The 11,788-nt window shown below is 46.0% G+C and overlaps 1 protein-coding gene across 1 annotated transcript in view; it reads right to left on the bottom strand.

Annotated features, from left to right (window-relative positions):
* PAFAH2 (platelet activating factor acetylhydrolase 2) overlaps positions 1-11,788 on the bottom strand; it is a 31,142-nt gene that overhangs the window by 4,171 nt on the left and 15,183 nt on the right. The window contains exons 8-10 of the mRNA XM_007459131.1: positions 8,971-9,062; positions 7,158-7,328; positions 4,464-4,618 (exon numbers count right to left, since the gene is read on the bottom strand). Coding sequence (XP_007459193.1) covers positions 4,464-4,618; positions 7,158-7,328; positions 8,971-9,062 — 418 coding nt within the window. The remainder of the gene's footprint in view (positions 1-4,463; positions 4,619-7,157; positions 7,329-8,970; positions 9,063-11,788) is intronic.

The raw sequence follows: 11,788 nt of genomic DNA, 5'->3' as shown, positions 1-11,788 counted from the left end.
ATGGGGGGCTTCCCTGGTGGCACAGTGGTTGAGAATCTGCCTGCTAATGCAGGGGACAGAGGTTCGAGCCCTGGTCTGGGAAGATCCCACATGCCGCGGAGCAATTAGGCCCGTGAGCCACAACTACTGAGCCTGCGCGTCTGGAGCCTGTGCTCCGCAACAAGAGAGGCCGCGACAGTGAGAGGCCCGCACACCGCGATGAAGAGTGGCCCCCGCTTGCCACAACTAGAGAAAGCCCTCGCACAGAAACAAAGACCCAACACAGCAAAAATAAATAAATTAATAAACTCCTACCCCAAACATCTTCTTAAAAAAAAAAAAAAGTCTCCAAGCCAAAATTTATAAAAAAGAGAATGGGAAGAGAAGAATCAGAGAAAGTGAAGACATTCTTGTGAGGAGTTTGCTCTCATGGGGAACAGGGGAACAGAGTGGTAACTGGGGGGCAAAGTGTGGGTCAAGACAGATTCTTTTCAAGAGAAATTTCAGCATGAAATAAACCAGCAGAGGGGAAAAATTGATGATCTAAGGTAAAGAGGAAAAAATTGCTGGCACAATCATCCTGAGTAGACCAAAGAGGGTGACATCCACCGTGCAGGTGGAGGGGTTGGCCCAGTTAGACAACTTGAGTAGGAACCTCTAGGAACCAGACGGAAAGCTGAGTATGTGCAAGAAGAAGGTAGGTAGATGCAGTGTTGGGATTTTGAGGAGGTACTGACTGCCTCCATTTTCTTAGTGAAGTGGGAGACAAAGTTAAGCAGCTGAGAGACAGGATGGGGGGGAAGGTGTTAGAGCTTTGAAGAGAAAGAATAAGGTGTGAAATGGTCTTCCAGGAGAGTGGGAGGGAGGATGAGTAGCTGGAGACAGGAGCTGCACGTAGTTCATATGAAAGAAACACCAATCTTCTTAACAGAAGGTAACACAGTCCCTGTGTCAGCGGAACACGTGCTCTCAGAGGTATTTTTTAGGATTGCAGGTACTTTGTAGAAGTGGTGAGAAGTTCACCTGAGCCACCTACAACCTATTTAGTTTCCCACGTGACAATGTACTGTGGGAAATGGCCACCAAAAAGCTTTTCTCTCTTTGCAAAAGTAATTACCCCAAGCTGAGAGCCTTTGCCTCTTTTCACTGTCTTATCTCTTAATCAATTGGATACTGCAAGAGCCTCCTAGCTGGGCTCTTTGCTGGGCAGCTCTCAACCTGCCCCATTTCACCCATCCTCCATGATGCACCCAGACTACAAACACAAGTCTAATCATGACAATCCCTTGCTTAGAACCCACCAAGGACACTCACAGCCCAATTCAAACTTATGGGACTTCCCTGGTGGTGCAGTGGTTAGGGGACATGGGTTCGATCCCTGGTCCGGGAAGATCCCACGTGCCGCGGAGCAACTAAGCCTGTGCACCACAACTACTGAGCCTGCACTCTAGAGCCCGCGAGCCACAACTACTGAAGCCCGTGCACCTAGAGCCCGTGCTCCACAACAAGAAAAGCCACTGCAATGAGAAGCACGTGCACCGCAACGAAGAGTAGCTCCTGCTCGCCACAACTAGAGGAAGCCCGCACGCAGCAACGAAGACCCAATGCAGCCAAAAATAAATACAAAATAAAGTAAATAAATTTTAAAAAATATTCAAACTTATTTCAGCAAATACATGGGCTTCTAGATCTGGTTTCTGCCCATTCTCTACCTTTATCTTCCAACAATTCACTATCGTGAACTCCAGATACACTAAACACAGCTTCTCAAAACTGACCAAGCCCACACCAGTCTTTGTGCCTCTGTCTAGAAGACCCTTGGCCCCTCCCTGCCTAGTGAGCGTTACTTATCTCTAACATTAAAGACAAGCATCGTTTTGTCTAGGGAGCCTCCTTTCCTAGCTGTCCTTTCCCTTCCATCAGAGTTAGGGCCTGTACTCTGTGTCTCCCGAAGACTCAGTGCATCCCTGGGTCAGCAGAGCCACTGCCAGAACAGTGCAGCAATGAAGCACCTGGGCTTTCGAATCAGACAGCCTAGGGGGAATTCGGGTTTTGCCACTTACTAACCAGATAACCTTGGATGAATTACTTAAATTTTCTAAGCTTTAGTATCCTTGTCTGTAAAATGGAGTTAATAATAAAAGCACCCATCAGAAAGGGCCATCTGCAGGATTATACATGCTAATGTAACTTAGCAGAAAGCCTGGCATAAAACACGTCCTCAACAATCTTCCTACAATCTAAGACTCTCCTAATCTTCTGCTGGTCTCCAATAGTGAGTATCTTAGCTCAATGGATATTGCTACTCAAGGGAGAGCAATCATGCCATGGTGGGCTCCCCTGTCATCTTTAGCTCTTCCCTAATGATATGATGCCTAAGAGGAAACAGGGAAAGTGGGCTGAGCACCGTGTAATCAGGCCCCGTTAAAGTCTTGAGACATGGATCCATTCCTCTCCTACCAAGTGATAAGAATGATGCTCTAGGGCTTCCCTGGTGGCGCAGTGTTTGAGAGTCTGCCTGCTGATGCAGGGGACACGGGTTCGTGCCCCGGTCCGGGAGGATCCCACATGCCGCGGAGCGGCTGGGCCCGTGAGCCATGGCTGCTGAGCCTGCGTGTCCGGAGCCTGTGCTCCACAACGGGAGAGGCCACAACAGTGAGAGGCCTGCGTACCGCAAAAAAAAAAAAAAGAATGATGCTCTAAGGTCTCTATTAACCCTAAAGGCTCTAAACCCATGCTGGCATAATGGCTCATGATGAGCAAGATGAAATGAACAGGCATAAGTATTAAAATGTAAATTTAGGTTCAAAAAGTCAATTCATTCGAAATAGGACAGATACATTGTAAAAGCAAACTCAATCCAAATCAGAGTTGTTTGGCACTTGGTGGAAAGGTTAATACACTCAGGCCATCCAACTAGAAGTCTAGGGTCCAGAGCTCAGAGGTGACAGTCCTGCTGTACCAGGCACTGGCCAGACCACATCTGGCATGTCGTGTTCAAGTCAGGGCAGCACATGTTAAAAGGCACACCAACAAACAGCACATCCAAAGGGGGAAATAAATGGCCCCACGGAAAACTGCACAGGGAACAGGTGGAGGTACCAGGTACATTTAGCTTAATGAACAGAAAACTCAGAGAGGACACCATAGGTGACTTCAAATATCTAAAGAGCTGCCATGTACAGGGGTCTGAGGCTTCTCAGGGTAGCTCTTGAGGGGATACCCAGGGCAAGTGGGGAGGAGTTACAAAGAATCAGATCTTGGTCTTAGGTTAGAGTTAGGTCAAACATAACTTCCCTTCTGAAGGAAGCTGCCTTACGCCCAGCACCTGCTGAGGGATCAGCCTTGCACAGATAATGGTAGCCTACTCCATTCTGACTGCATCAGAAAGGGACATCTGATCAAGAGAGCTCTGGGCCCGTGTTGGGCAGTGGCCTACAACGTGTTTTGGCCCGTAAAGATGAGCTGGTACAACCCAGTTGTTTCTCTTGGCAATCTGGTCTAAGAAATCCCTGAAGTATGGCGGTGAACAGAGGGAGCGGAAGATGAAAGGATGCCACGAGGAGAGAGGACAAGCCGCAAGGGGTTCAAGCCAACCGAAGTGATAAGGAAGCAGAAACAGTGAATACGCAGATGCTCTCAGCAAGAGTAAAAGTACAGAGTGGAAAGAGGAAAAATGCAGACCGGAGCAAAGAGAAACAGAGATGTCATGAGAGGAAGAGACAGAGAGACTGAGCCCAAGAGAGAGACAGAGAGAAGTCAGTCCTACAAGCTCCCTCAGTTCCTGTAACTTTTCCCTTCCCTGCCTGGCCAGGTGTACTCTCATAAACAAACTCTCCTTCCTTCTTGAGGTAAATTAGTGGATCTCTAGTCCTTGTAACCAAAAAAAGCCTAACTAGAACATCAATTCTTAAAACTATTGAAGTTTCCTGTGACGGAGAGGGCTGACCCTCAGAGCAGCGCACTCTCCACGCTGCGTGACCACACAGCAGGGAAGATATGAGAGGATGTCTTCTCTGGGTGGGAGGCTGGACCAAAGACCTCTACAGGTCTTGCCATTTGCTGGCCTGTGATTTACGACATTAGTCATCATCCTTCTATGCTTTTTCTTTTTTTAAATAGCACTTTCACAATTTAGCCCATCTGTCGTCATAACCTCCTCCACAACACAGATAGGGTGAGTGCTAATGAGTTAGAACAGAGGTAGTGGAGTAGAGAGAGGTGAATGTTCCATTTACAATGAGGAAACCAAGGCTCCGAAAAGTTAGATGACTAGGCCAAGGCCATTCAGGTGGTAAGAGACAGAATCAGGATCTCCAAACTTTCAGCTAAGTGTTCTTTCTAGAATTCTATGTAACTCTCTCCTTCATTCACATTTTGCCATATATCTCCCCGATCCGAGACATGTCAGTATAGACCACTGTGCAGGGAAATCTAAGAGACCCCCCCACCAGCTTCCCCATGAGCCCCAGTTCTCTCCTTACCAAGGTGCTTCTGCAGGAAGGCCAACATGGCCCGCACCACAGTCTCCTGACCTTTATAGGGGTCCAAGCTCCCATGGGTTTGAGTGGAGAAGAATTTAGCAATCCAGTTACCAGCCATAAAAGCAAAGTCAGTTTGACTCCAATGAACAGAACCACTAAAAGAAAAGAAAAACAAGTATCTGGTAGGGCTCTGGAGGCTAGGGCACATAAATATTTAAGCACCTACAATGTGCAAGGTGCTTTACATGCATTATCTCACTTAATTTTCACAACAGTCTTGCAAGGGGAGTATTTTCCTCTTTGACAGACCAGAGGAGAGAAATGATCTGCCCAAGTTCACACAGCTAGTAAGGGATGGAGCTAGGATTTGAAAGGAGGTATACCTGGCTTCAAAGCTCCTTCAACTCCTAGACCATAAGGCCGGACTATGCAGGGAAAAGGCGGAGTCAGCTGGAGAGCGGATGGGGCATTGAGGCGAAGTCTGCAGCACCTGCCCTTCCCACGTTATTATAAACTATCACAGACCTGCCATTCCCACGTTATTATAAATTATCACCCCATGGTTTTTACCCAGTGACTTCTGAACATTCACAAAACTTATCAGCTCCATCTTTAGCTCAGAACTGTACACAAAGTAAACAGGAAAAAGAAATAACTTGCCTTTAAATAATCAGAAAAGTTAGGGCAAGTGCTTGTAAAAGAGTGTTTCTGGATCAGAATTTAAGTCCTTTGACATCAAATGCACTTAATTTGAAGGTGAAATTCTCACTAGGTTCATTTCTAGCTAAATTACTCATAACTAAATTTACTAGTCAATTCAATGAGGGAAGGAAGATTTAAATGTTAAACTCTATTTGATATCATGCAGAAAAACTGACTTTAAAAGGGATTATCTAAGGCACATACGAAAGTATAAAGAAAAATATAATGGATACTTGAGTATCCAGCACTCAGTTTAAGAAATAATATTGTCATGAGTTAAATCCAGGGACTTCCTTAGTGGCGCAGTGGTTAAGAATCCGCCTGCCAATGCAGGGGACATGGGTTCGATCCCTGGTCCAGGAAGATCCCACATGTCGCAGAGCAACTAAGCCTGTGCGCCACAACTACTGAGCCTGTGCTCTAGAGCCTGTGAGCCATAACTACTGAGCCCACGTGCCACAACTACTGAAGTCCGCATGCCTAGAGCCTGTGCTCTACAACAAGAGAAGCCACCGCAATGTGAAGCACGTGCACTGCAACGAAGAATAGTCCCCACTCTCCACAACTAGAGAAAGCCTGTGTGCAGCAACAAAGACCCAATGCAGCCAAAAATAAATAAATAAAACAAATTTATTAAAATAAAAAAAAAGAGCTAAATCCGCAGTTTTTGTGTACCCCTTCCCAAATGCTCTCCCTCCCCTCCAGAGGTCACAGTTATCCTGGATCTGAATGGCTTAGGGAAACTGTCAAGCAGTTCTCTGCTGCCATGAAATCAAAATGAAAGGAGAGGGGGCTGGCCCCAAGGAAGACAGCCTGGGCCAAGATGGGCAAGGGAAGAAGCCATGGCCTACTGAGAAGACCCCTAGCAGTCCGGGCTTTGGATCTGGCATTTCAAACACCTGAATGAGTCCATAGGTCCATGACATGTAGTTACTTGTCATTTCGCTGAAATAGGACCTGGGATCCTTGAATCATGTGGGCTATTTGGCTCAGGTACAGGGCAGGACCAAGTCAGAGACTTGTCAGTGAGACTTTAGTCCTGCACCTGTAGCTCTAAGCCACTTCCTATGTAAAGTTCATTTCTTTTTTAAAATAAATTTATTTATTTTATTTTATTTATTTTATTTTTGGCTGCATTGGGTCTTCGTTGCTGCATGTGGGCTTTTCTCTGGTTGTGGCGAACAGGGGCTACTCTTTGTTGCAGTGTGCAGGCTTCTCATTGCAGTGGCTTCTCTTGTTGCAGAGCATGGGCTCTAGGCGTGTGGGCTTCAGTAGTTGTGGCACACAGGCTCAGTAGTTGTGGCCCACAGGCTCTAGGTGCAGGCTCAGTAGGTGTGGTGCACGGGCTTAGTCGCTCCGCGGCATGTGGGATCTTCCTGGACCAGGGCTAGAACCCGTGTCCCCTGCATTGGCAGGCGGATTCTTAACCACTGCGCCACCAGGGAAGCCCTAAAGTTCATTTCTTAAAGTCACTCAAAATATTCTCTCTGTGAAAAATGACTCCTAAAATCAAACCATCTGACAGTGTTGATGATGGAAGTGAAGAGAATGTGTTTTCTCTCAAGCAGAGAATAGATGGTTCATGGAAGATACCTGAATTTAGGTATTCATGAAGGTCTCTAAAAATCCATCTTGTGAGTGTCAAAGGTCTACTATATCCATACTCTTCAAAAGACTCAGTAAAATTCCCATATGAGATTAGAGATTCCTGGAGTCCACCCAGACCCACACCTCTTCCCCTCTAACACATAATCCCATAATACCCTGTCATAAAGTCATATAAACTAGTGAATAAATCACTGTAGGTGGAGCTAAGTGGAAAAGAAGAACAGATATGAAATTCCAAAGGAATTAAGATTTTGAAATTCAGGAGGTATTTATGTATCCTATCAACGGGTAGAACTTCTGGATAATTTAGAGGAAATTACAGGAGCCACAGCTGAGTAGAAAATGGAGAGGCCACTGGGGATCATGACCTTGGAGTTTACTCACAGGACAGTTATGATCCTGGATTGGTCATGCTGGGCACAAAGCTTCTTCATCAAGTTGACACTCTCCATTGTCTGGAATTTCTCAGCATTGATGAAAAATATCGGGCCTCGGGCCGTGGGGTAAAAGTCGTGTTCCAGAGGAAACATCCAAGCATCCAGAGCCACAGCACACCTGGAACAGGACCAGACATGTGGAACTGCCATGTAGAAACTCAAGCAAGAACAATTAGGGTAGTTCTCCCTTCAGTGGGGTAAAAAGCTCAGAAAGCCAGGAAGGGGAACCAGGGCCCATACCCTTCAGTTAGGATCTTGGATAGAGATCACTTTTACCTGTCGCCAAAAATCCTTCTTGATTTTTAAACTCTCTGAAAACAAGGATCAGACCTCCTCCTTCTCTTGGATCTACTCTCAGGCAGCTGACTTGAGTCACACAGAATGGCACTTCATTCATTTACTCATTCATTCATTCACCTCATCAAGTACCTACTATGTGCTTAGCCTTGTGCTGTGGATCTAGAGATAAATGACACAGTTGTTGCTCTCCTGGAGCTCCCAGAATAGCAGTGGAGATAGGTAGCAAAATACAATTTAGTGTCCTGATTGCACAAGCTGCAAAGTAAGCCCAGAGCATACGTGGCAGGAACGTCAGGGAAAGCCTCCTTGGTGCCACAACTCAAAGTCATGGCCAGTTTGTCCAGCAGAAATCTCTGCCACCAAGGGCAAAACTAAGGCCCTAAGATTAGCGTCCTACTATCCCCCACCCCCAATGCTCCTCCAGTCTCCTCCATCTCAATAAAGGACAATCATCTTCCACTCAAATGATGGACACACAGATGAAAAACCTTGATTCTTCTCTTTCCTTTACCTCAAACATCACTAAGTCCTGAAAATTCTAAAACCTATCCTGACTCCCTTCACTCCTCTCCATCCCACTACCTCCATCCTAAAGCAAATCCCTCATCTCTCACCTTGACTCTGAAATAGCCTCCTTCTACTTAGCCTCCTTGGGGTTTTTTTGGGTTTTTTTTGCGGTACGCGGGCCTCTCACTGTTGTGGCCTCTCCTGCTGCGGAGCACAGGCTCCCGACGCGCAGGCTCAGCGGCCACGGCTCACGGGCCCAGCCGCTCCACAGCATCTGGGATCCTCCCGGACCGGGGCACGAACCCGTGTCCCCTGCATCAGCAGGCGGACTCTCAACCACTGCGCCACCAGGGAAGCCCCCTCCTTGTTTCCAGTCTTATCGTGCTACAACCCCCTCTTCACATAGTGGTTTTTAAATGTAAATAAGATTTTTCTATACTTAAAATCTTTCAATGGTTTCCTGTCATACTTAGAATAAAATCTAACTTCCTTACTCTGGCCAAAAGGCCCCATGACCAGGCCCTTGTTTATCTCCCTGATCACACCTTGAATCACTTCCCCCTCGCTCACTATGGTCCTCCCACACTGAAACAGCAAGCTTCTTTCCACCTCAGGGCCTTTAGCTGTTCCCTCTGCCTAGAATGATCTTCTCCTAGACCTTTATGTGGTTGGCTTCTTTGCCTTTGAGTCTAGCTTACGTCACTTTCTCCAGGAAGCATCCACATATTCCAGCTTATTAGCCTATTTTACTTTCTTCGTTGTACTTGGGTGCCAGGGATTTGATTACTTGCTTACTAGTCTCCTCCCACAGCAACATAATTCCATGAAATCAGAGACCTTGCTTTCTTCTTCACCACTGAATCCCCACCTCCCAAAACAGTACCTAGCACAAAATACATGCTGAATGAATATATGGTGTGTGGAGCTAACAGCAGCATCACTGGGAAACTCACCGAAATCGGGTCTCCTTGGCCAAAGCCAGAATAGCTGTGGCCCCTCCAAATGAATGCCCCATTACAGCCACGCGGCTCACATCAATGCTGCCCTGAGAAAGGTCAGAAACACAGGGGTGCATTTTTAGGAACTCTTCAAGGGCAAGAGGAAGAAACAGTGAGACAATGATGCAGAAACACAATACAGTGGGCGAGACCTCCAAAACCACGGTATTAAGCGCCTCTTGCCCACTGGAGAGCAACAGGTCAGGCCATCCCTGGACTGAACAGCCTTCTGTAGGCAGGAATTCTGAAAACCACATTTTTCATCTTTATTTTAATAATCTTGCCGCCTATAATGTCTGGACGAGGTAGACATTCAAATATCTATGAATAAACAGAAATTAAATGACCTATCAGTATAAGAGCACGTTAAGAATAAGAACTCTCAGGAATTCCCTGGCGGTTCAGTGATCAGGACTCAGCACTTTCACTGTGGTGGACAGGGTTTGATTCCTGGTCAGGAAACTAAAATCCCGCAAGCCGCATGGTGCAGCCAAAAAAAAAAAAAAAAAAGACTAAGAACTCACTTTATTTAGATCCTTGCCTTATAACCAATCCAACCAGACGGATGGATGACACGTGCTCCAAGTCAAGGACAGAATGGGGGCGCTCCTACTGCCCCTCCACTTTGCTCTGAAGCAAGGAATGCTTGTACCAAAACCAACTCAGGTTCTACTTGCTCTGACATCTGTCCTGACTTTTATCTAGCAAAGTGAGCCTGCTCGCTCTAACGTGCTCTGCAAGCATCTATTTCTGGTTGTCCCCAGAAGCCTTCAGGACATGGTTATATAAAAAACCACTGCAGCTGCCTCCTAAGGGGCTCAAAAAATCTCTCCAGGATTTGCTGTCCAGCCTCTGCCCTGAACCCATGCTCTCCTTTGCTCTTCCCAACTTCTATCCCAAGTTTTTGTATCTAAATCCTCCCCTCTTTGCTCAGTACCTTTGGATTGGTCAAGGCCTCTTCAGCTTTTTTAATAAGTAAATATATCTACATAACTCTAAAATCAGGAGTATATAGAGAAGTCTCCTACCTACCCTATTCCCTGTCCACACAGTTGCCCACTCCCTACCCAGACAGGTAAGTTGCTTGTGTCTTTGCAGAGCTTACTTATGCCTACACAGGTAAACATGAATATATACTTTCTCCCTTTTTACACAAGTGATATTGTAACTTACTTTTTTTACATAATAATATTAGTACATAAAGAGCTTCCTTATTCTTTTTTACAGCTACATTTGATTTCACCATGGTACCGACAGCTAGTGATCACCAAAACGGTTCTTCTTCCTGGACACACAGCTAGACTCTATTTCCCAGCAGTTAGATGTGGCCTTGTGACTTGATGTGAGTGACAGTGGTCTTGTGATAGAATATGAAAGTGATTATCTCCATTTACAGGCATGGTCTATAAAAACTCTTCCATACAAACCTCCATGCCCTTTCCCACACCTGGCTTAACGTACACGGTAAAGTTGGGTTTCACAGGTGGAAGAGGGTAGAGCGATTAGAAGAAGGGGGCCTGGATCCCTGAGTCAGCCCTTGCACAGAAGCACCCATTTTGGACTTCATGTGGGAGAGAAATAAATTTCTCTTTGTTAAGCCACTGAGATTTGGGGCTTACGTGTTATAGCAATTAGTATTATCCAAAATAATACATCCATTGTTCCATAATCTATTAAACCAGCTGTGGTCACTTATGGGTGAACATTTAGGATACTATCAATCTTTTGTTATTACAAACAACAACACTGGGATGAATAACCTTGTACATACATCATGTTACATGTGTGTAGGGATGTGTAAAATAAATTCCCGGAATTGGACATTGCTGGGTCAAACACTATGTGCACCCGTGCCGTTGCGAGCTATTGCCAAACTGCCCTGCGTGGGGCCATGTGCACTCACACTGGCAACGGCGCAGAGGCTATTTCCCCACAGCTGTGCCGACAGGGTGAGTAGTCAATTTTTGGATCTTGCTCAATCTGATAGATGAAAATTCACTTAGCCTTTTTCATTCTGTATTTCTCCAAAAGGCTGCCTCTTAACTAATCCAACTACACATAGCCCGCCATCCCCCGATGTCTGTCTCAGGCCCACAGGCCCACAGGCCTGAACTGTGGTGCCTGGCCCCGCTTATCCGGTGGGGACTGATGACATACACCATATAGCAGGCAAAGCTCTCTAGATTTCAGGTCCTGCCTTACCTCTTGGCCATTCAGGCTGATGTTTCTTCCTGGAAGACTTTTCCAGAGCCTTTAAAAGATATTTTCTAAAGAGGCTTTGGGGCACACTGCATAGGCAAAAAGCCCCAAATTAAAGTTTGACTCTACCACTTGCTTAGCTGTGTAATCTTGGGCAGATACTTAGCCTCTTAGATCCTTGGTTTCTTTCTATGTAAAGAGATAACAATCTATATGTTTGTGAAAAGAGCTCTTATCATAGGAAGTCCTCATAAAGGAGTAATTATTATATATTTATATATATATATGTATATACCATTCTCACTCATACAATGGAATATTATATGGCTATTAAAAATCATGCCATAGGGGCTTCCCTGGTGGCACAGTGGTTGAGAATCTGCCTGCTAATGCAGGGGACACGGGTTTGAGCTCTGGTCTGGGAGGATCCCACATGCCGCAGAGCAACTAGGCCCATGAGCCACAACTACTGAGCCTGTGCGTCTGGAGCCTGTGCTCCACAACAAGAGAGGCCACAATAGTGAGAGGCCCGTGCACCGCGATGAAGAGTGGCCCCTGCTTGCCACAACTAGAG

The sequence above is a fragment of the Lipotes vexillifer genome, unplaced genomic scaffold (genome assembly GCF_000442215.2).
Source record: "Lipotes vexillifer unplaced genomic scaffold, Lipotes_vexillifer_v1.1 scaffold496, whole genome shotgun sequence".
Classification (NCBI taxonomy): Eukaryota; Metazoa; Chordata; class Mammalia; order Artiodactyla; family Lipotidae; genus Lipotes; species Lipotes vexillifer.
The sequence above is the reverse complement of the archived record's forward strand: the minus strand, read 5'-3'. Positions and strand labels throughout refer to the sequence as shown.